Raw genomic sequence first — 25252 nt, forward strand, 5'->3', positions numbered from 1 at the left:
TTTTAGTGATTATAATAATTATCATTTATTACAATAATAAGATGCAACAAACGTGAATCTTTGACAAACTAACGAAAAGGAAAAAATAGAATTGAAATTATGATAATAATAAAGCTATTAATCAATTGACTGGAAAAGGCGTCTGTTTGTACCAGTGTTAACAATTGGTAGTATACAGCAGCTATTTCAAATGAGGTTGAATGGCCGAACAGCGAATGGCTATATGGGTGAATGGCGATTGCACGACTGAGCGGTTCTGTGGGATAATAAGAATTTCCTCATATCCATTTCCTAAATACCTAAACAAAGCCTGTATACTGTTCAGCGAAGACCTAATATGTGCGAGTGGTATAGCTCGTTCAACTAGTGAAATTGTCAATAAGCCTTTTCATAGTTTAAAAATCGATTCCACTGCGCATGCGATTTTATCCCGAATTTCTCACCTTCTTTTGTCTAAACCTTCTTTTGTTCTTAATTAAACAAAAGAAGGTGAGAAATTCGGGATAAAATCGCATGCGCAGTCGAATCGATTCTTAAACTATGAAAAGGCTTATTGAAGAGGTTTCATTTTATTTGGGTGTCTCAAAGATACAAATGATCGTTATATAAGAAGTGAGGTAAATTGACTCTGCCGCTCACTTGAAAGTACTACTTTTACTGGGTCCGGTTGTACGAAGCCTGGATAACGCTATCTGGCAGATGAATCCTTATCCATAGGATAAGTCAATGCTGTTATCCAATAAATCTATCCGCTGGGTAAGATTTATCCGTTGCATAGCGCTATCCAGGCTTCGTATAACCGGGCCCTGATGTGCGGCGCCCAAGACCATCAAAAATGTTCATTCAGAAAATCATAACTCAGGAACCGAATGGTGAATTTTTTAAAAACCGGAATATCTCAAGTTTGTATCGTAATCTTCTTTTTGGCAAAAAAAGAAAAAAAATCTGTAATAGGAATTTCGTAAAAATCAATAAAATTTGTTTGGAATCGTTCCCTCTTACAGAATTTTTTAAATTTTTTAAAAAGTTTTCGAAAACATAAACTAAAGCCATATGCAAAATTTGAAGAAATTTCACCTCAGAGTTTTTGATTTTTCTCAGTTCGAATATTAAAAATTTATAGAGCGCGCGCGCTCAAGAAATACCGTTTCGAGCCTCCTTAACTGCAAAGATACCGGTATTGACTTAACTGATCTTGAAGAAACTCAAATCATATTCAATGCTGATAGCTTTGCAGTCAAGCGTTTGAGATTCGGAGCCGGAATCCTGTGAAATTTTGAGAAAATATTTCCAGAGCGAGAGATTCACAGCTACAAGAAGCATTAGATAAGGGCAACGGTTTTTGCACATTTGCACGTGTTCACGTGAGTATTCACGCAAGTCCTGGTGTAGAAACCAATAGAAACGATAGAAATCCTTTTGATTGACTTCCACCAAAACTCTTATTTTCGTTTGTGATGAAGATCAAGTACGTATTTCTTTTGATTCCTGGTAGAGGTGGTGGAGTTGGCTTTGCGGATTTACCATTTATAATCAATTATTGATTTGACGATGAATATTACGGGTACGACATATTGAAATAAGACAACGTTCCGGTGTCCTCATGACACCATCCTCAAAAATAAAATAATCAACAGATATTTTGACCTGATGATGGTGTCATGAGGACACCAAAACGTCGTCTTATTTCAATATGTTACTTCCCGTAATATTCATCGTCAAATCGATAACTTTATCATGCATGATAATCATTTATTACGTCTAGTATATATCTAGAGACATTTCGTTATTTTCATCCTGCCTTTCTATATCATCAACCTCGGCGACGGCAGTATCTAAGCCAATCTTCACTGATGTGCCGATAGTGATATCATCGGCATACTTCACATTTCAGAAGAAATAATGTTGTGTTGCATCCCTTCCAACTGAGCGGTAAAATTTGTTTCAGCCAATCACAGCTCGTTTAGCTGTTTTGTTGCCGGCCCTCATTCCAAGGGCTACTGTAACCTAACGTTTTTGTATTTTTCTGTTTTCTTTTGACTAAAATATAATATACGTGCCTACAGGAAGCGGAAATGTGGTAAGGAAGAATAACAACATTTTTCACTTTACCGCCATGTTTTCTTTGTCTTTCAAGAACCAAAAATGCTTAGGATGGGTCATTTTGTTCACTGACGCTTTGCGCAAGGCAAATCAAACTTCGCTAATGATCTCTCGATAACATTCGATTAAGACCAACCTCTTCAAGATGATATCGGTTTAAGAAATTGATTTGAGTTGTGCACAACCTATTATTGGCTATTGCTGAGAAATAGGTCTTCAAAAAGAAAGGAACAGACTGCTGTTTGATTGAATTGTTAAATCCTTGGTGAAAACCGGTGTAAGATGGTGAGCAAAGTCATTCCATAGCCAATAAGGAAGGTGATTTGCTTCTAATGGTGTTTTTATCAAATGTTGGAATTCGAGAGCCATCAGGAATAGTTGTTGTTCAGACGCAGTGTACTGCAAGTTGGTGTTTGTCTGCGGAAAGTGAGTTATTTATATGTAATTTACTAGTTGTCAGGTATGTCAGGTATGTCAGATGATGTCAGTATGTCTTGGTCGTCAGGTGCTTCATTGGAAGAACTCCCATCCTGCTGACCATTCTGTGATCTTAAAGAATACGGCCAGGAACATTCCGTAGCACCACGACCATTACTGACCATTGACATGTGCTCTTGGTCGTCAGGTCTGCGCTGAGGCAATGCAAGTTGCAAAGAGCATTCTACAGGTTCACCTTCTACAGCGCCCTCATCCTCCATCATTTGCTCTGCTTCATTATGTTTTTCTACATTCTCATAATAAGGTTGATCTGAAGTTTCATGATCGGGAAGAATGAGACAAGATTTGTCTTGTTCTACATTCTGATAAGGTTGATCTGAAGTCTCATGATCTGGAAGACGGCGACAAGAGTTGTTTTGTTCTACAATATCATAAGGATGATCTGAAGTCTCATGTTCAACATTATCATCAAATCGGTATGAAGTCCCATGTTCGGTAAGAGAGAGACGATAGGCTTTAATGTTGAATGGTGGCGACGATGGTGTATAAAGAGCTATTTCTGATTTTGCTCGGCCTAATGTATCCGCTGATTCTTGTGTGGACGAATCTTTGTCGCTTTCACTAGAAGAGCCAGGAATAGGAGGAAGAGCCCGCGGACACATATACACTTGACTTTGCTGTTTACAAAATTCTGTTGGAGAACAAAACAAATAAGAATAAACAACTTTTTTGTCGACTTTATGGTTGGTTTCTAATGCTATCAGCGCGCACAATAGCCAATGTGCACGAGCAGCAATTTCTGGCGCGAAGCATGATGAACCGAGTACTTACGATTCTTTAGCTCCTTTAAAGATTCCTCTGACAATTTCAAAATTTTGTATGAAACAGAAAGTATTTCAACAGACGAAAATAACAGAGTATTTTTTTCCTGATAATTCTATTGATTTCCCTGTCCTCAGATTATTTGTGTAGTACTCGGTTTCCCATCATGCTTTGTGATAAAGATTCGTGCTCGTGCATATTGCCTATTAATATGCATCTACATTGAGGGATTCCCGTGGGATTTCAAAACCAAAACTTCGTAAGACACAGAATACGTCGGCTTGAGACAAATTTATGCCCAAGAACAACAGCAATAACTTTTTTTATGTATTTCTTTATAGGAAAAGAAGTTTCGATCGTCTCAGATCGGTGAATCAAAGGACAATGTTTTTTCAATATTTCTTTTGATAGGCTTAGTTTATTCTAAAGTTGAATGAAACTTGCAAAGGAGTACGCATTACACCAAATATTCGCCATTTGCTTGTATAATTACACCAACTGAAGAGTATATTTTCTATTGCGTTTAAGAATATGTTCTTGTACAGTAACTGGGTCTTTCACTCGATTAACTAAAAGAATTATTCAAGGACATTAAATTTGTCTCTTGTATTTACGAAGTTGAACTGAATGTAAGCTTATACTTTTGGACTGACAAATGTAGGTGACAAATGAAAAACATTCATTAAAGCTGTTCCCTTTCAATCTAAAGAAATTTTTTACGTTCCATGAAACCCTCGCGGCTTTTTTCGACACAGGAAATATTTATTAATAGAGAGTTTTAGATTTACGTTCATGGCAAACGTGAAACGTCAGTTGACCAGTAAAAAATCATTTTAAAGTACTGAAAAAGAATCGCAAAAAAGTCCAAGTAGTAGAAAAACAAAAGAGTGTTTGCGCTTGGTGAGAAGGTTTGTAAAAGGTAAAATAAAGGGAAAAAAAAGGAAAATAAAGGAAAACTATGAAAACGTGGTCACGTTTGTCGTTTGCGGGGAGAAAAAAAAGTCAATCTAAAACTCTCTAATAAGAGATAATAGACTTACGCCATATTGCCTTTAAACGATTGTTTCTTATAATACCAGTACAGAAACTAATAACCATATACGACAAAACGAGGCATCTAGGCCAGTCCGATATGCTAATTCATTATATGTGAGATTATATAAAGGACCTATTTTACATAGACCTTAGTAGACATTTTAAGTTGGAGTACGGGTCTTTTCGATTCTACTGTATTTTTTCGAGCCCAAGAAGACGAGACAAAATACAAAGAAGAGGAAATAAATGTCCACTCGCATTCTACGCTTAAATCTAATAATAATAATAATAATAATAATAATAATAATAATAATAAAAATAAAGAGTATTTTATATAGCGTCAATATCGCCAGGCTTCAACAACGCTTTACAATATATTGGTCATGAGAAAAGAAATTAGGATAAAACTGAAAAGTAGGTTTATAATTGAAGCTTAAATCAAATTTATTTAAAATATTAGTTTAAATTGATCATTAAACTTCTGGTCTAACAAGTTATTTATCATCCAACTGCGCTCACTTTTTCCCAAAGGAAAAAAACAACAACTTCAAAACGAATATTTCATTATATTTTGTATATAATAATATCAATATTGTATAATACCTATATCAAAGCTAGAGTATGAATATCGCAGGATATTTGTACTCGCTCCAGGCTTTCTCCTGCGTTATTAGTACTCTTGTAGTACACTCAACAAAATAATAGGACAAGAGGAGTACAATTAAATCCCAAAATCGTACTCTGTAGAGTCCCAATTAAGTTGCTCAATTTTTTTGATTTTATTATAAACAAAAAATAATTTGAATAGTTCGATGATAAATCTTCATAATGCATTATTCATGTTTCAATATCACAAGAGTATATAAGTAAAGCTTTTAATAACTTCTTCAAAAGTGTTTCTTCTGTCCACTAGTATGATACTACCCGAGCTTCAAGATTTAGTTATTATGCTTCTGCAATCAAAACTTATTGTGGCTCATTTAGCACCAAATAGAGGCATTCTGCCTTCTTGAAAGTTTAATCCTGAACACGAAAACAATGTGTTTTTCAAAAAATATTCATAACTTTTTTGTTGGCTACAAGTCAATTATTCAGATATGTGGGTGAATGGTTGTGCATTAATCAAAACCTCTCAGTTATCTAACTTATGGCCCCAGAAAACAAAAACTTAAACTTGAAATATGTATTTAAAAAAAACTATACGATGTAACAATGAACAAAAAAAAAAAGAGTATAAATTAGCAATTAGTCTTCGAGCACGAATGAGATATTGACTAATAGTCATAGTGCGAGAGAACTAATTATTTTAGTCAAATCCAACTATTCGGTCAAATATTTAGATGCAAACAAGTCTTCAATTAAAATGAAATTCAATGTTTTGCCTTTCAAAGCCGGCACTTTTTGCTACTAGTAAGCCATAACGTATAGCACACTAGTAGCTCATCCAATCAGAATGCAGCATTGATGACAGACCGCTAGTTGAATTTGACTAATAATAATTATCTAGTAACACATTTACTTCATTATTTGAATCTTTACCTTCCGAATTTAGGGCGAGAGGAATCTCTTCGTATGCGGATTCTTTACTCTCATCGACAAAGCTTGGTCCACCCTCTTTTTCGCCAAAGTCTTTGTTTCCACGTGCGTATACATAAGTGTGATCCAGGAACACCTCAACTGGGGCAAGCTGGAGGAGCTCCCCAAACGTTTTATGAGGTTTTTTTATCACATGACTAGCTTTCTTTGACTGAGTCACGTTAACGTCAATGTTGTCGGCCTCGTTTTCGTGCCTTTTAACCCAATGAGACAGCAAGCAAGATTCGAAGGGTTTGCTGTACAATAAGAAAAATGAATTATAACATTAATGTGTTATGGGAATAGAATGCAACTGTTAGAAAATTTACCAGGAAGTTAAGGCATCCTCGATGAGAACGAATGGCGGTCTTTGAGAAGGCAAATGCAGCAAACACTGCTTTGCAACCAGGTAAACCCATATTGGCATAAGTTGTGGCCTCGCTGGACGTTTGTTTGCTTGTAGATGGGCCAGAATCTGAATAAAAAAATACAGATGCAATTAGTTGTTCAAAAGGGAAGACAAGATCTGGACATCCATAGAAACACAAACCTGGTTGTCTTCGATGGTAGGAAATGGTTTGACGTCGTCTGTTTTACACTCTTTTGCTGCATCAAGAGCATCAAACAACTCATAGCACACGAGACCAAATGAATATACATCACTGCTATGCGAGTAAATACCGTCTTTTATCACTTCTGGAGGGCTCCTAGCAAAATTGAATGAAATTCAAATAGGATCCAGATGATTTGACCGCATTCACCGAAAGGAATTATGGGTCAATTTGTTTTGTTGAGCATTTTCCAAACAGGGACTTAATGCAATGTAGATTTCTCTTTATGGTTGAAATGGAATTATAACGAAATAATTATCATAACTTAATTAGAAAAAAATAAACTACTTTCAGAGCAAATTTATATCTATATAAGTTTAAGTTAATGCTTCAACCATTAGTCCCATAAATTCACGAACAAAAGCTTGCTGAAAGATTGGAAAGGACGTTATTTATATCTTCACTAGTAAGGACATGAAAAATATGTCACTGGCGTCCCGGATGTAGTTTGTATGAAAAATACGAGTGTCGTATAGAGGTTTTGCACCATCACGTGATGGCAGCCATGACAGGTGGCAAAAACAATGGAATCTTGTCTTATCTGATTTACTATACGTGAGAAATAATTCCGTCTTTCAGTGGAAAAATATTCTACTGCTGTGCCTTCTGTCATGGCTTCCATCACGTGATGGTGCAAAGCCTATAATTCCCAGTAAAATACTAGTGTAACTATTTAAAGCAATCAGCTATCTGAAAAGCAACTCTAAGTCACGTGTCCCGGGCTTTGAAATCAGCCCCGCTCTCCCCTCCCCTAGTATCAATCCGGTTTTCCACCGAATTTCAAACATCACATCAAACAATAGAAATGAATAGGGCGTGGTTGGTTTTAAAAATGAATTAATTTTAACAGCTTACCATCTTACAGCATCTTCTGGCATAGGGCATTTAGTGTCAATCATCATACCAACAGCCTTTGATCGACCAAGACGTGAAACTTTTACCTATTTACATATGATATTTCATTTTCGGCTTGATAAATGGTTTATATAGTTTTGTTATAACTTATAGAAACTAGGCGATAAAAAAATATGAGATATTCGAGTTATTTTCTGAAAACGAGTAAAAAATAAATAAAAAATGGAGAAACTGCTATAATCAATTAGATAGTCGAGTAGCTTTTTTATGAAGTTATTTTCTAAACTCATGTACTCATGCAATCATGAGAAAGTTAGAAAACGTTAATAGATTATTGATGGGTTTAAAGGCAAAAAAAAAGATGGCGGCCATTTCGGGGCCATTAACAAGAGATGCTAAAAAATATTTCTTATATGGCACCAACGCTTCCCCGAGATGCCGCGATGACGTAACGTGCAATTTAAGAATTACGCATTCCTCGTTAATAAAGTTTTTGTTTTGTCGCAACGTTTACGTGCTGTAGGTCTAAAATTCCCTCTGTAAACGAAACTACCGCTCTATGGAGACAAAACCATCATAGAAGCTATAACTCTTTCATGTGACGTCAAAGCAGCTCACAGGCATCGCCGAGGGGAAAAATGGAAGACTGGGGACTATAGTTTTGACACCATATTTTGAAATACTTGTTTGCTATTTAAGATATCGATAGAGGTTTTGCACCAACACGTGCCCATGCCATTAATATAGCCTGGGCTGAATTATTTCTCGTGTAAAACGATTGTATTGTTCCTGCTATCTAACTTGGCTGCCGTCACGTGATGGTGCAAAACGTCTATAGCCAATGACAAAAATGTCCTTTAAAACGCACTTTCAAGGGTCTTAGTTTCAAACCTTTTTCGGCAGCGTTTGCCCTCGAACTCTGGCTCAAATGGAAGGACAAAGCAATCTCCTGAGAATTGGAAACCTATTGTTATGTCCTCCAAATTGAGCTGCATTCCGACGTGCTACAAGGGGTCAATAGATCAGGGTCCAATTGACTGATAAAAAAAGGAAGAACAAACCTTATCATTAGGAAAAACCATGATGTGTTCTGCTCTCAGGTCACCGTGGATTATATTATTATCGTGTAGAAATTGTACTCCCTGGGATATCTGGGCAACAAAAGTCACGAGCTGTTCTGGTAGATACTTTTCCACTAACACTTTCTGTAACAAGTTACCAAGTCCTGAATACTCTGTCACCTAAGTGATAATAAAAACAACCAGTGACCATGAAGCTACTGATGTGCGACGTTGATGGAGAGCCGACAGCATATTTCATAATGTAAATAGAAAAAAAATCCTTTACTTGAGTTTTCAGTTGATCCTTAGGGAAGGTCGTATTTTTGAATTCATTGAACTTCGCGCTCATCAAGCTTATACTTTGAAGGCCTTGGATTGAATTCCTATGTCGACGATACGGCGGGTATCTTAGAATGCAAGGTATCATAGGACGTTCAGGGGGAAATAAACCTTTGTGACAGTAATGACGATCATTGATATTTACAGCTCTCACCACAAAAGAATACAACAAGAGATGAATTAAGAAGGATCTTTGATCACCTTTACCCATAAAGCCTGGTTCACACGAGCAACGCAAACGCAAACGCAAACGCAAACGCAAACGCAAACGCAAACGCAAACGCAAACGCAAACGCAAACGCAAACGCAAACGCAAACGCAAACGCAAACGCAAACGCAAACGCAAACGCAAACGCAAACGCAAACGCAAACGCAAACGCAAACGCAAACGCAAACGCAAACGCAAACGCAAACGCAAGAAAACTACGTGTGAACTACAGTAACACAAACGCAAACGCAAATGCAAGGAATGGAAAATTTTCCATTTTCTTGTGCTTGCGTTTGCGTTTGCGTTTTTAAAGTGTGAACCGGAGAAAACGCAAACGCAAACGCAAGGAAAATACGTGTGAACTATAAACAATCACTACTGCGCATGCGTATCTTAATTTACTTGCATTTGCGTTGTACGTGTGAACATTGCTTGCGTTTGCGTTTGCGTTTGAGTTGCTGTGAACCAGTCTTAAAAGAAAGACAAACACACGAAACTCTATAAATATTCCGTCATTTTCGTTTAATTTGTTTTGCCCACTAGCAGGATGGCCACCGTATCGTCGAAGCAGTGCATTCATATTCCAGGGACTAAATTTAGGTTGCTTATGTAAACTTACAAATGAACTGATTCTGTGGCATATATCAAATCAAAACAACACTCCGATACTTGATAATCGTGAATAACAATGATGATAATGATTGTGCTAAAATTATATACTTCCATTTATTATATGACCGTGAATCTTAGAGCCTGGACACTAGCAAATCGAGCAATCTGATTGGATAGATCGCATCGCGGACTGGTCTGGATTCTCCGGTATTAACCGGTCCGATCGCATATTAATCTTACGGCGAAAACATTTTGTCCTTTTCAATGAAAAGGGGTCATATGATAAAACTCTTATCAACCGAGCTTGGTCGGTCTGTACGGGATAGTCTTGACCTCGGTCGGGTACAGACCTCGCTGTGCTCGGTCTGTACATTCCGAACTCGGTCAAGATTATTCCGTACAGACCTCCAGCTCGGTTAATAAGATCTAAAAATAACTCACCAGTGCAACGTTTTTGTTATCGTGATTTGACAATGAAATGACGCTCACAATGTTCTCATGCTTTAGGTACTTCAGTTTTTCCAAATCCTCTTTTTGGGTCTTCAAAACAAGTTCTCTGATGACTTTGTCCTAAAAGAAATCACCCAAAACGAGTTATATTATTATTATTATTATTATTATCATTATCATTATCATTATTATTATTATTATTATTAGTATCATTATTGATATTATCATTATTATTATTATTTTCATTATTATTATTATTATCATTATTATTATTATTTTCGTTATTATTATTATTTTCATTATTATTATTATTATTATTATTATTATCATTATTATTATTATCATTATTATTATTATTATCATTATTATTATTATCATTATCATCATTATCATAAATTATTCAACATTGAATGCAATAAGGTCGCCACTTCATTATCATAAGTTTTAAAACTAATAAATTAATTCAAAATTATATTTATATTCTAGATTAAAATTACATAAACAAAGTTAGAAAGTTTAATTTTTTGAGAACTTAAATGTGAAAAGCACAAGAGCGAAGCTAGTAATAAGTCCTCAGTTGACTGAACATATAATCCTGATTCCAAATACATAACTTCCCTGGAATTTTATGTATATAACCAAAGTTACAAATTTCTGCATGCCCTTTCTGATGTCTGATGGTGGTGTTTATTTTAAAATTTAGTTTTAAGATAAGTTTTTAATTTCTGAAAGTCAATGGCGGCCATTATTGAATTCGGTTCATGATATCATCAAACGGTCTGGCCATAATGAATATTCATTTCCCCTTACCATGTCATAGTTACGAATGGTTGGTCTATCAATTGATGTTGTCGCAGAACCAAAAAAACCCATATTCTCTTCTTCATCAAGATCCTCAAGTGCTGCGATCGAATTTATCTGTGTATGAAAAATATTTTTATTGTTACGATCTCAAACATTACGACAATCATTTAAAGATATTAATCGCGCGTCCCTCCCTCCCCTCCCCCCCCCCCCCCCCCCCCCCCCCCCCCCCCCCCCAGCTAAAAATAAACAAACATTATTATCTCTTCCTCAAATACCAAGGAACAAAACAAAACAAAGCAAAGCAGAGCAGAGCAGAGCAGAGCAGAGCAGAGCAGAGCAGAGCAGAGCAGAGCAGAGCAGAGCAGAGCAGAGCAGAGCAGAGCAGAGCAGAGCAGAGCAGAGCAGAGCAGAGCAGAGCAGAGCAGAGCAGAGCAGAGCAAAACAAAAACAAAAATAAATAAAAAATAAAAAACCAAAGAGAAAGCAACAGCAAACAAAAACAAACCGCATTTTTATTCTGAGAGAGATCTACATTCGTTAGATCTGGATAGATTGCAGCTGGCCAGTCCCTTTCTGTAAAAGAAAAAGAAATATACACATAAGATATAAGCATCAAAATGTTGATTCAAACATCTCGTAGGATTAGTACTCCCACCTTCTTCAATTATCTGCTAATGAATTCTTTCCAACTCCATCCTTAGTTGTACAAGACTTGGTCTGTCCTCTTTCTCATAAATAAGACACATTTCAATTAACTCACAAACGTCTCTTGGGATGCACTCTTCCATTCGTAGCTTACCACGGCTGGTTACCTGTTAATAAGTAAGAGATAATTTCGAGAACGGAGGCAAGAAGCCAAATACATCTCACAGACCGGACGTTCGAGATAATAAATTGATTAATTTATCAGTTGAGAAGGTTTTCTATCAAATGTTTACCTATGTGACTTAAAAATAACAAAAAACAACAATGAGGGTTTTATGTGATGATACTAGATTGTCATCGGGAGATGGAAGCTGTAAAAATAAATGGAAAGTCCCACTTAATGGTTAGTTTACCAACCAGAAGATTTATCCGTTTGTTTAAACTCAAATCCTGCATGAAGTACCACAAATATATTACAGTAGGGGCGTATGGCGTAATATTAAGGTTCAATGAACGATGCAGGGTTGTGAGATGGATAAGATAAGCGAATGATCACAAAAATGGACTTACGTGACTCCGGATTTGATTGGCTTGATCATTGCTGTATTGATTGTATGGCGATACGCCATAGGTGTGCATCTCAAACAACATAATCCCAACTGCCCAGGAAACAGAATTTTCTGAGAATAGGCCATTTTCCAAACACTCTGGGGCTGCATGTCGGATTGCCGTTTTATCATGAATCGACACATACTCATAATTGCCACTTTGCTGCAAGCATAAAATATATGTAAAGAAAGATGAAACAGTAGGAACTTGTGGATAAATTGAATCACCGCAAAAGGCTTTTTGAATCTGACGTTTCGGACGTTAGTCCTTCGTCGGAGTAAGTCAAAAAAAGATGTATTAATTGGTCCAATTGAACTTTTCGTCTTGGGAGTAATTTTTTCCTTAATTCAGACCAGGTGTCATTCTTTTGACAATATGATTCTTCGTTTGAGTTGTATCCATATTAATGTGTTTTCTCATGCACAACCGTTAAACAAAGAAATGTTACTCTGGGGACTGACACGTGGTCTGAAATAGGAAAACATTACGCGGAAGGTGAGGATCAAAGAATCTTAATTGATTGTTAAAAGCCAGACGAAAATCAAATCCCAAAAAGAAACTCCATTAATCTTTTTGTAGTCGAAGCCAAGAAAGTGTGCTAAAATATTTTACCGAATGGAAAAATCAAAGATGAAAATAAGATCCAATAGCTTTCGGGCATTGTTCTTATTCTATGAAATCCCCTATTCGCATGCTGTCCTATGTAGAATCCAATGGAAGCCATATTACATAAACCTGTTAGGTTTGATGAGCTCGTCATAAAAAAAATTTTTTTTTTCAAATAAGATTAATTATCAATACCTTCCTTATACTAGTTCCTAGTCCTTCACTCGTTTCTAAGGTGGATTACTTAAGATCCAATGAATCTAACATACATAGCGTAAAGTAATCTGTACTCCTCTTTCTATTTTTAAGTAGATTCAACCAGCACAGGGAAAGTGCTGGCCATTAAAAGGTTTGTCTTGCCGTTTTAAAGGGCAGAACTAGCCCTCTGGGACGGATAACGGTACTTTTTATGTTCGTGTCCGATAGTTCTCGAGTTATACTATTAAAAAACTTATCAATAATTAATAAGGAAACACAATAGAAATCATGACCATGAAGGAGGTTTTATATCTGATATAGATTCGTCTTCATTTGCACAAACTTTAACTCGGATTTTCTCTATCAAACTTGGTTCATTTCGTAAAGAATTCAGTACAATATGAGAACATACATCATGATTTTTTTAAGCCGTTTAATAAACTCGCAGATCATGTTTTATCGGGTCTAAAGCCGCTTGGCTGCTCCTCGTGCTTTATATGCGATAAAACACTCCTTCTCGTTTTTTAAAAAGTACTTCATACATTACTACCAATTCATACAAAAAGTTCAATAAAAGTTATTTTTTTAGGATTTCCTTTACATCTAAAACTTTGATTTGGGCTAGAAACTATATATATATACTTGTCAGTTGTGGTATGAATAATACCTGTTTTATCATTTCTCTTGCATAATGGAATCCAGTTAATTTACAGACGTTGTCATGGGAAACTAAGAAGTTTGCGGCCATGACGGCAAGATGCACAAGATGTTGTTCATTGAGGTAGATTACAGCATCCATGATTCCAAACATCATTTCTATTAAAGCTGATGGGACTGGCATGGGTTCTGGGCGATACCTGTTAAAGAAAAAATGCCGTGTTACCAGCAATAGTATCGTAAAATATATAGCGATTGGACGAGGTTGAGCAAAATGTTCTGTGATTTTTTTTTTCTGCAATCGGTCCACTGGAGAGAGAGAATGTGTGAGCTATCAGTTATAAGCGCGCCATTACTTATAAGCAAACAGAGAAATTTCCAAATGTTAAAGCGCTACTACGACCAAATTTTCGAAATTCGATTTAAAAAAAAAAATTTTTTTTTTGCCATTTTTCGAAGGTCTACTGGCGTGTTTTCGATATCCTGTCCAAACCGCTTTTTAATACGAGAAGTGACATACTTACTTCTTTAATGTTTTATTTTGGGATTTTGCGCATGCGTCCGCCATTAGAAACAATTCCCTCGTACGTCCTTAAAAATCTTTTAATGCCTATATCCATTTATTTTGCTTTTTGAAAAAGTACGTAGTGGTCTGTTTTTCACTGGGTTTAGGAATTGCTAACAGTTAAATTGGGGATTCTGTTTAAACATACCTTAAGCTGTGCAAAAACTGTAAAAGAGAACCTTCGGACACCAACTCTGTGATTAGGTGATACGGCTGAGCTAACGTATCGCAAGCGAACACCCTTAGTATGTTAGGGTGTAGCTTGGAATTCAGACGTCGTAGGGTGTAAGCTTCTATAACAAGTTGTTGGTGGATTTTGCTTGGTCCTTTTCTTGCTTCTCTTACCAAGTCATCTAAAAAATAAGGCATTTTTGCTGCAATCATTCGAAAAGTGATCTTAACTTGTGAATATGGTCAAAATTATGAGGGGACTTTTAAATGGTTTCTCTCTCTCAGTCTCGGGATCAGTAAATAATGAACTTAGCCAGATGATATAAAATAGTGACGTACGTAGAAACGACGTCACTGCAAACTGAGGTGTCATGAAGCGTGCAAAAAATGATCAGCGAAAAATAAAAACAGAATAGAATTACAAAACTCATTAATTATTGCGCGTATTAGAACCCCTTTTTATTTATTTGGTGGCTGGAAGTCCCTGATTTCAAGAGGAGAGTGAGACACCTTAGTTTAGCAAATTTTCTCGATTCTGATTGGCTAACATTTTTTCTCAGATCAGCTGGATGGTAATCCACGAAGTTTAGTTACAGCAATTTAATAATTCACCGATCCCAAATTCATTGTTCTAACTCCTTAGTTCTAACTCCTTAGTTACTGTTGCTAAGTCGGATAAGCAAAAATGTGTTTTGGATGTACAGCATGGAACAGACACAGATTGCAGACAATTGTTCTTAGAATCAATGCATTGTAAAGGTACATTAAGAAACATATCGATAACTACTAAAGTATCTTATGAATTAAAGTTTGTTGGTAGGACATTCTGTATTCCATTGGGAAAACTACACATTGTTTGGTTGTCACTCAAGCATAGCCGGGATCGGTGTATTACCTTTGGTCGCTTCTATGATTTTGACTAACGCCTTTTCACCACGAAAGCTCACTGAAAAGTAGCCTTTTAAGTTGTTTTTCATCTTGAAATCTTGTGAACTCGGTAAAAGCTGCTTCTTGTACTTTTGAACCAAATAATCCATCGAATGAGTGATGGCGATATGCTCGTGCATGTTTTCCATGGTAACGCCTTTTTTTCTTCTTTTTCTTTCACCAAGTTCCAAGTGATCTAAAATGACTTGGCGTTGGTCTCTGTTTGGTCCATAAAGACTGCGTTGCAAACTTTGTTGTACCATCAACTTCTCAAGTGAATTTCGCTTTGTTAAATGTTTGAAGCAGTGAATAAGACAGAGACAGAAAAGTGCACGGGTGCCTAGAATGGAAAAAAATTATAATACGTTGTATTGAGATTTTTAACTTTGACGTCACGCTATCAAAAATATCTTTTTTCGCTTAAATTTAAAACAGAGTTCGACAGTAACATTGTTTATATAGATATTAGTAAAATTGTAAAGTTTTTTTTTTGCAACAGACCCATGCATTACATGTGACTTCAAAGCATTTCAATGTGGGGGACAAAACAAATTAATTCCAATCTCCTGAGAATTGGAACCAATTGTTTTGTCCCACAGATAAAGCTGCATTCAAAAGTGCTGCAAGGGATCTTTAGTCCCCTTCACAGTTCCTTGCGCCATCTTGAAAGGTAGCCGTGCCTTTGCATCCAAGCGATCCTTTAGTAGGGTGTTTTTACTGAGTTAGAGTGGTTTTCAAAAACCCGTGAAACAATTACTCTTAGTTACTATCTAATAATGTGTATTACTGGTATTTTTATAAACATGCGAACTCGCTAGTCGCAAGCTGCACGTGGAAATTATTATTATTATTATCATTATTATTATTATTATTATTATTAATTTATTCTATTTATTTATTTTTTTCGGTTTCTCGCTGCCTCCAGTCAAAAATATAAAAGGAACCGATTGGCTAGTTTTGATAGGACGGCAACAAAAAACTTCTCCCCCCCCCCCCCCTTCTTCCTTTTCTTAATCAGTTAGCAACGCAGCTGATGATTTTTTTAACTCTTTGAAAATAAAGGAATGTTTAAAAAGCCACGATTCTTCCTGCCATGAGTTTATTTTGGCTTTAGGAAAACTTGAAGAATCAAAACTGACATATTTACACTACATACTTCTGTCATGGTTGTAATTTAGAATGTCTTCCAGTACATTGCCCAGAACAAGACCTGTTTGCCACTCTCCTTCGCTGGTCCATTTACTGCAACAATCAGCATGCTGGATGACGTAATTTTCAACGAGGGACCTTAGAATTTCTTTATTTTTTGGCTTTTTATGGATCTGGTTAAAAAAAAAAGAGTTCATTTTACATAATACTGATACGATTGTGCTATCACTTTTTTCATTTGTGCAGCATTACTTGCGCGCTTTGAGCTTTGGTATGCTATGAAAAGTTCAGGGCACGAACACGATCGCGACACGGCAAGGTATGCATACGCCCGCCCAATGATATTGCACAAGAATACTCTCCATCCTATCAAATGCCCGAAACTCGACATGAAGACGGCGTGGACACGGACACGCCAATGTTATGGCAATGCCAGAAAAATTCCATTGCGCGAGAAATAAATCCCCAATCAAAATGCTAGAAAATATCATGTTGCGGTTATTAAGGCACGCATATGGCACCGACTTCAGTTAGAGGCACACGAAAACTACTTTCAAGTGTACATGAACCCTTCGACAATCCTTTCAGTACTGATTCTACATGAAGTAAATAGCTGATTGGTAAGACATTTCTTGATTTGAGTGATGCTTCTCTAAGTTATAAAGGTTTATACTTCCAATATGTTAATGATGACGACGTCAGGTAAGGCATTTGAGTGTTTTTGTTGTAACTAGTAATACTAAATGTTGGCCAACTTTGAAAATACAAATTTAAAATAGCTTTCATGTAAACCATGAGTAAAATAATGATGCTTTTTAAATACTGTATCTATGAACCAGTTCAATTCGTATATTTAATTAAGCCTTAAATAAACGTCACACTTATTAGCATATTAGAAGTATAAACCTTCATAACTTAGAGACGCATCACTCAAATCAAGAAATATTTTACCATTCAATTATTTACTTCATGTAGAATCAGTACTGAAAGTATTGTCAAGGGGTGCACTTGAAATGAAAGATGCAATACTTGGCAAACTTCTAAGGTAAAAGTAGTTAAGACAAGAATAAGAATGTCCTAGATTACCTGAGAACCCAAGCAAAACACTGCAGCATGAAAATCATACCAGCCTGTTTTGGAAGTCTTGAGTTTGGAGAGGAAATTTTTAACACTGTCATTTCTTTGGCCTTTGTTTTCTTCTCCTTTACTATTGTATTTCTTTAACCTGTGTGGTAACAATTTCTATTAGAATTCATAGTTCAGACCGGACTCAGACAATATCGAACCGATAACTGTTGCAGCTGCTTTCCAGGTGGAGTTAAAATATTGTCCCACAAACGACTACACAGTATCTGTTTTAAAGAGTACGACAAGGATTACGAGACAATTTTATTGGATTTTCGCAGGACATCAAACAATTGAAACAGTTTATATTCAAAATTTCGTGATCAGAGTTTTAGATTCTGAGATATTCTATATGATTGGTTGAGCGTTTGGGACATAACGACGGTATTTAAGGAGAGTTGGACCTATGAATTATCAACTGATACTGAGATGGATGGGGAAAGGAAGGAAGGAAGGAAGGAAGGAAGAATTTAATAAAGAAATTTGGGATAGCAGCTATAGGTATTTACTGACAATGTCTGCTTACCAAATCAAAAACATATGAATACAGTTTTTCTGTTCTTCGTCCTTCTTTTTGATTGAAGAAAACCTTGCGATTGTTTCTTTAATGCAGCATATGGCATAACGAGGCTTGTCCTTTTCTGCAAAGAAGATTTGTTCTTCAAGGTCCCCTAATCTTACGAGAAGGAGCTCAGCATTTTTGTCTATGTTTGCTAATGGAATTGTCCCTTGTACAATATTTGCATAGAGGATCATCAAACATCGACTGTACACAAAAATCCTAAGGCCCTGATCTTCGGCATTTTCATGATCAAAGAGACTGTTGTCGAGAAGAGAGTCTCTGAGAAATGATTCACATTTCAAAAGAAAATCATTAAACATTCCTCCTGAATCGTAGCTGGTCTTTGTTAATGCTTCTAGTATCATGTGCAGAGCGTAGCGCGTTACGACAGGACATTGCTTAACACATGAAAGTCTTGAAATAATATCGAGAATGTCTTCAGTTCTTCCAGTCCTGGCTATCTTGGTCTCGAGATCAGGGAAAACAGAATGAAGCAGGAACTTGACGTGCTCAGGGTTTCGTTTGTCAACCGGAGTATCGCTGATCCACGGTAGAATCTTTCGGTAATCATTGAAAAATTCTTCCAATGTAATATCTATATCTATAAATCAACGAGAAAATATAAGTACATGAAGTTGCATGCTAGCCTTATGAAAAATATCTCAATAACGAGCAGTTGCATAATTCAATTAAATTGCTGCCGCGAGCATACATAGGATGACATCCAAGTGATTGTGGTTGCTACATAGAGAGGTTTTCGTATGACTGTGAAAAAGTCGGTGCCGTATGCGTTCCTTGCCGCGTCGTGATGTTTTCTAGAATTTGGATTGGTTTTTTTTTCTGGCAGTACCGTGACCTTGGCGTGACCGTGTTCATGCCGTGTTTCGGGTATTTGATTGGATGGAGAGTAAATACTTGCGCTATGTGATTGGTCTGGCTTGCCGTGACCTTGGCCGAGTTTCAGCATTTTATGGGATAGAGAGTATAGTCTCGTGCAATGTGATTTGGCTATGCATTTCGAGTGAAATTAAATCAATCAATCAATCCAATCAGTCAATCAATCTCTCGTCAGCCTCATATTTCTTAGAACATAATAGCCAGCGACTAATCAACCGTGTTGTGAATTAAGCGTTTCGAGAATCGAATTATGACCACAGCTGTGATACACGGTGCATTTGCAGACGCATATTGCTTCCCTTTACTACAGTCAACGTTAGGATGCAATATATGTTATTTACCGTCCTATAGTCGGTCCGGATAGGGAAAAACTGTGCCCGAGGTCTTAAATATTCGTTTTCAAGACCGAGGACACAGTTTTTCCCTATCCGGACCGACTATAGGACGGTAAATGACTTATTTATTATTTTCCCGTATTTTTTTACTTGTTTTTTTAATCGTTTTGTGTTGTCGTTTAGCGGCAAAGGATACCAGACCGCGAGCGCGGGCAGATACTGATAAAATACCGCTCGCTCAAACAGCCAATCACAACGCACGTTTTTTTTTAAGGATACCGGACTGGAAAAAAATAATGAGCAATATTGAACAGCATCCTAAACGTAAGTTAGTTTGTTTGTATAGGCTGTTACTATCATACCTACCTGGGGGATAGGATGATATTCCTTTTAGAGGTGAAGGATTCCATGGTCCCTTGAAAGAAACTCCTGTTGCTAAATAATACATTTCTCCATAAACGGACCCTCTTTCATTACTTCTGTTATTCTGGATAACGTTCTCGTAGTAGGGAGCTTCTTGTTTTTGCGAAACATATAAAAAGAAAAAAAAAAAAAGAAAAAAAGAAAAAAAAAGAAAGAAAGAAAGAAGGAAAAAATCATAAGAGTGACTTGGGTAGGGGTTTTCCGCAGTTTCGAGTTCCAAATTAATAATATAATAATAATAATAATGATGATGATGATGATGATGATGATGATGATAATAATAATAATACTAGTTGTAAAAGATAACTTTTCTCTGTCATCTCGACAACATCATCAGGTCTAATGAAAACTGTAAACTGTACTATAATATGTAAATATAGCTAAAGTAAGTGTGAAAGTTCAATGAATAACAATGAAATAGATTAAATAAAGTGAAAAAATGACAATAAAAATCTTAGAACTACATTCATAATAATTTGTTTTATCAACCATAGATTTAATAAATATGATCCGAGCTTTCGGCCTACTCGGCCGTCCTCAGGGAAATGAAAAACTTTACACTATTGACAAAGAAAAACGCGATCAAACCATGGCATATGTGCGCGCGCATTAAATTAAACAAATTCGCGCGCGCTTAGGAAAAAATAAATAATCATTAGACCTGATGATGTTCTCGAGATGACAGCGAAACGTTGTCTTTTACAACTAACATTCTTAATAAATTGTATTCCTAAAAGTACCTTTATCAAATAACAATAATAATAATAATAATAATAATAATGATAATAATGATAATGATAATAATGATAGTAATGATAATAATGATAATAATGATAATGATAATAATAATAATAATAATAATAATGATAATAATAATAATAATGATAATAATTTTAGTTTAATTAGAATGAATATAAATTTTAATAACAATAATGTAATAATAATAATAAGTTTGTAAATCATTTAAAAAAAATAATAATAATAAAAGAATATTTACATTATGTACTTTATGAAAATTTAAAGAGAAAAAGTTACTATTTACAAAAAACTAGAAAAAAAAAAAAACAAAATGAAAAACAAGCATTATAAAAAGGTCTAAAATTATCTAATATCGGCAAGGTTAGTATTAATGCTAAAGTCCAATAGAAAGTCACTTTCGTTGTTCTTATAAAAAGGAGTGCGGGAGCCTCTAATGCATGTAATTACAGCTTTCAAAATCTCAAACGACAACTTTGTTCTAATATATGTTATTGTGTCAGAATAGCTTTGTCCAGTTTTGTTCGCCAGTTTATGGTTATCAAGATACGCTAAATTACTTTTTGGTACAAAAGTCGACAATTGTGAAACAAATTGATGTAGGTCATGTTTACGTTTCGTTTACGTCTTAGTCAAAAATAAGGTCAGATCAACAGAGATAAGCTTAGAATTATGATATTTTCACTCATTAATATCTGTTGTAAGAAACTGCAAATGGCCATTGAATTTGAAGTTCGGCCGTGCTAGATTTTCCCATTCAAAGTAATAAAATATTCGAAGTTAGACATATTAATAGTACAATCAACTATTGCTTGCTCAACTGGGACAATTGTAATCTATATTAGATTTTAACATATATTTATTTCATTGGAATTCTTCAGATGTAGTTATTAGTACTTGAAAAATAAAGTTCTTCGTGATAAAACGTATTCGTGGACAAGGAGACACCTGTTTCGAAGAGCTGGTTTAGAGGAGCGCTAAGACTAAGGATAAAAGCTTTAGTCAGTGATGAAATGTTGTGATAGGAAGGATAAAAATCTTCTTTTAATTTGGAAATCATTTTTATGTATCTCTGATCCTCGACCTACCCAAGTTCAAGTCTTTAGTTAAAGGGTATTTACCAAAAACTCGGCAAAGATATTGGAAGATTGTCTTTTAGTTTGTACTGAATAGGCTTCACATTTTTCTGCAAAATTTCAAAACTGACTTTTTTGTTCTGATGTTTTTTTTTATAAATCTAAAGTTTGTTTTATTGAATTATTTTTGAGTGACATACTAGATCTGAAATGTCAGAAAATATTAATAGTGACATTTTTTCCTGGTTCTGCCAATCTTGTTGATTCAAAAACTAGGTTTGGGTTTACCAATTTTCATAATAAAACTTTAAACAAGTTTTCAATGTGAAACTATTTCAGCCCTTTTTGCATCATCTGTTATCATAAGTTGGGTGCTGGAATATTCTACTATAGCTTTAACCTAGCTATTCTGCATCTTGAGGCTGTTAGACAGAAGGAATTGTTACAATGCTATATAGAAAAATCATAACCTGAAAGTGGTAATCATTAATTTTAATAAACACATACAATGGAATTAATAAACTAACTTCTTTTCTTATACTTTCAAAATATTTTCACAACAAAGGTCTCACCCTCAATATCACTTATAAGGAACATTTCAGTTCTAGGTTTAGAAATGGAAAACTGATTCAACAAAAGGAATTAATGATGAACCAGTTACCAGGAAGGTATAACCAGAGTGATGTAATCATTTTATGGGTGGTTACGATCATACTCCTAACAACCATCCTATCATTTAGTATTTTAGTGTATCAAAACAGTTGAAAATTGGAAGATGGGGTATATATTTATGAAGCAATGTGAGGGGAAAATAACTATTAGCAAAAAAAATAACATGAAAAAAACCCAATATTGTCTTTAGGAATTTTTCCAAGGCCTATTAATTAAAATTTGCAATTGTGTATCATAAGGGTGCTTACAGTATATTCCTTTACTCAATTAAAAAATTGTATCTTGGTAGATGGAAAATCTATTTACTTTGGTTTTTAACTTTGGTAATATCATAATTCTCAATTCTCAGAAAGGAGAAAATGTATTCTAATTATTATGATCTATAACAAACAACACAGGCCACTAGGTGTACTAAATATAAAAGAACCTCCTTGTGCACCATATGGGTGGGTAAAAACAGGGCAAAACTACTGATTAAAACTACCCTAGACTGTTATGAAAGTTGACTGATGAAATACACAATGCAAATATAATGCTGAAATCACTTACCTTTACAACCAACAACATACGATTGAATTAACTAACAAAAACAAGGAAACCGATGTATACATGAAACGCTACTACACTGGGAGGGAATTAGCATTTTGGATGAACCCAAAATAAAGCAAGTGCAAATTATACCATATGAAAAGGGCTTTCTAGTTAGTATCACATTGATGAATAATTTCATTATATATAAACTAAACACAGATGTGATAAAGCCAAAGATTCTTAATGTTGTTTCATTGTGCTTATCTAGAAGAGTACCTGATTATAACAGGTTTTTGATAAAACTCAGAACCTTGACAACTTTTGCTTAACTATAAATGCAGCACTAACATTAAGTGGAAAAAGTTTTAAAAGTTATTATTATTTTTTAGTTGTTTTAATATTCTCTTGTGCATGACTCAAATGTTTAAAGTCAAAGGAAAAAAACAGCCTAGCTAAACTGGCTGAAGATATGAGGAAGATCAAACCGAGTACTTTACAAGAGAGATTCTCCCATATCTACTTAACATAAATATTAAGAACTTCTTCATTGATATTGTAGAGATATCAAAATTAAATGAAAAAAGTAAGATTGCCATGCAAACACAAATGAAGTAGCATTTAATTCATTGCTAATAATGAGAATAATAAGAACCCTTTTCCTGAAAAAAAAATTTTTTTTTTCTCACGAAAAAAATGCTGTTTGTCAATGGGAGGTTCATGTATGCTTTCAAACTAGTTCAATGATGAGTATTCCCATTGTACGTTTTGTTTTTCGCCAAGAAACACCTAAAAGGAAGAATTATCTAGGAATCTAACACACGATATCGAATTACAGCAACCCAGTTGAACAGATTTAACATATTAATCGGAGTAAAGCATGCTCATCTATAGTTTTGATTACATATTTTCAAATTTAAAGCACTCACGACTACATTTACATTGTTATCTTGACAATCAAACAGCATTTATAGGTCAGAACTTAGGAAAAGACTTAGAATAACGGCCCAATAATTGCATTTCTTCGCTGTTTTTTTATTAAAATACATACACTTTGATGACTTGTTTTTGTGCGAATAACACTGAAAACAATACGATTAACCATTCACATAAGATCAAGATACTCATCTGACTTGTTTTCTTGATCAATTACGGCATTTAATCCAGTCATGTTTGGAAAAAAACTTCGATTTTCGGAAAAAAATAGCGCTCCACAAGAATCCTTTCTCGTCCGCCATTTTGCACTGACGCGGAAAAGCACACTGCCATCCTCAGTTAATACTTTGAATTAACCAATCACGCGTTTTTAAGCCGTGTCCATTGATGCTAGTTTGGTTGAAATTGAGCCAAGAAAAGGATTTTTACACAGTAATTATGGAAGGTCACACTATCAGAATTTTCCGGGGTTTCAAATAACAACATACACTAGCCATCTTCTTCTTCTAAAAACTGGGTATACTTTTCACTAATTTTAAAGAATGTTTTAATGGTCAACTGGGTATACTTTTCACTAATTTTAAAGAATGTTTTAATGGTCAACTGGCCATGGCGTTTCACGTTTGCCGCAAACGAGAATCTTAAACTCTCTAATATAATAATAACTTTATTAACGTCTCGAATACTTCTAGCCGGGCACAAGCGCCCTACTAATCGGGGAGACTCTTACATCATCCTTGGGTCAATTTCTTTCGTTCACTTTATCCTTCATATTCACCCAACTTAATTAAACGAAGGAATGTCCAGGTTGATATCTAGTTATCAACTTTCTGAGGAGATTGAAATGAATATATTTATATCAACCCCGTCTTAAGACACTTCCGCAATGATGACATAGGACGGTTATATACCTCATCTCTCGGTGGATATGAGATATATCCACCCTCGACTTCGTCTCGGGTTGATATAGTCTCAAATCCACCGAGGGATGAGGTATATCCGAGGGTATATATTCTTCACTTAGGTCATGCGGAAACATGATCGATATTACCTTATATATACATATTGGCTAATACTAAAAGCTCCTTAGCTAAATAGCTTTCAAAGTGCTAATTCAACAAACCTTCGTATGCCTTTTTCTGTAAGAACTCTACAATAACTCATAAAGTGCACCTTCACCTCAATGAGGAGTCAATATGGTACAAACCTGAGTAAGCCATGGTACAAACCTGGGTTAGCCATTTTGGTCATCGGCAGTATTTGCAGCTGGGGCCGGAAACTTTGTCTTAATTGTCCTCAGATATAGCCCTATCATTAATCAGGGAACTCCAGTTGGCTTCTGTGAATCTTTTAGCATGTATATGTAATCCTTTGAACGTCTGAAAAGATATAATGATTACTGAAAGCTAGTTTGCCTAGCCTGTATGCGGCTGTACACAGGCTAATTTTACCGAATTTATCACTTTGCAGTATGATACTCAATACGCGGAATCAAATTC

The 25252-nt window shown here is 35.4% G+C and overlaps 2 protein-coding genes across 4 annotated transcripts; both read right to left on the reverse strand.

Moving 5' to 3' along the window:
- Positions 1-11090, reverse strand: LOC116299166 (uncharacterized). Its single transcript, XM_089027736.1, has 8 exons — positions 10920-11090; positions 10101-10229; positions 8501-8680; positions 7440-7525; positions 6524-6680; positions 6303-6448; positions 5938-6230; positions 1-3232 (listed from the first exon to the last, which is right to left on the reverse strand). Exons 1-8 carry the CDS (start codon positions 10980-10982, stop codon positions 2553-2555), a joined length of 1734 nt encoding a protein of 577 aa, XP_088883862.1. The 5' UTR covers positions 10983-11090; the 3' UTR covers positions 1-2552.
- LOC148912488 (uncharacterized) lies at positions 10960-25252 on the reverse strand. 3 transcript variants are annotated; one of them, XR_016119329.1, is made up of 12 exons: positions 24983-25252; positions 19729-19875; positions 18095-18731; positions 17530-17668; positions 16451-16616; positions 15263-15634; positions 14345-14549; positions 13642-13831; positions 12132-12332; positions 11572-11728; positions 11422-11489; positions 10960-11027 (listed from the first exon to the last, which is right to left on the reverse strand). XR_016119329.1 is itself a non-coding variant. In XM_089027734.1 (11 exons), the coding sequence occupies exons 1-10, from the start codon at positions 25002-25004 to the stop codon at positions 11588-11590; spliced, it is 2223 nt and encodes a 740-aa protein (XP_088883860.1). In that variant the 5' UTR covers positions 25005-25252; the 3' UTR covers positions 11310-11489; positions 11572-11587. The 3 variants fall into 3 exon arrangements, 1 of the variants encoding a protein (XP_088883860.1); XR_016119328.1 differs by having other exon boundaries at positions 19729-19878; XM_089027734.1 differs by lacking the exon at positions 10960-11027 and having other exon boundaries at positions 11310-11489; positions 19729-19878.

Source organism: Actinia tenebrosa, unplaced genomic scaffold (genome assembly GCF_029948245.1).
Source record: "Actinia tenebrosa isolate PJP-AT-01 unplaced genomic scaffold, QUT_ActTen_1.0 PGA_scaffold11__36_contigs__length_13525064, whole genome shotgun sequence".
Classification (NCBI taxonomy): domain Eukaryota; kingdom Metazoa; phylum Cnidaria; class Anthozoa; order Actiniaria; family Actiniidae; genus Actinia; species Actinia tenebrosa.

Bases quoted from the DNA above. Each gene is read 5' to 3' on its own strand.
- LOC116299166 (XM_089027736.1), bottom strand. From the start codon at position 10,982: ATGGGTTTTTTTGGTTCTGCGACAACATCAATTGATAGACCAACCATT. The intron at 10,230-10,919 runs GTAAGGGGAAAT...GATTTCTTTTAG, and splicing joins CCATTCGTAACTATGACATG to GACAAAGTCATCAGAGAACT. The intron at 6,449-6,523 runs GTTTGTGTTTCT...TTTTTTATTCAG, and splicing joins CTACCATCGAAGACAACCAG to ATTCTGGCCCATCTACAAGC.
- LOC148912488 (XM_089027734.1), bottom strand. From the start codon at position 25,004: ATGACCAAAATGGCTAACCCAG. The intron at 19,879-24,982 runs GTTTGTACCATG...CGCAAAAACAAG, and splicing joins GACCAAAATGGCTAACCCAG to AAGCTCCCTACTACGAGAAC. The intron at 18,732-19,728 runs GTAGGTATGATA...GTTGATTTATAG, and splicing joins AATATCATCCTATCCCCCAG to ATATAGATATTACATTGGAA.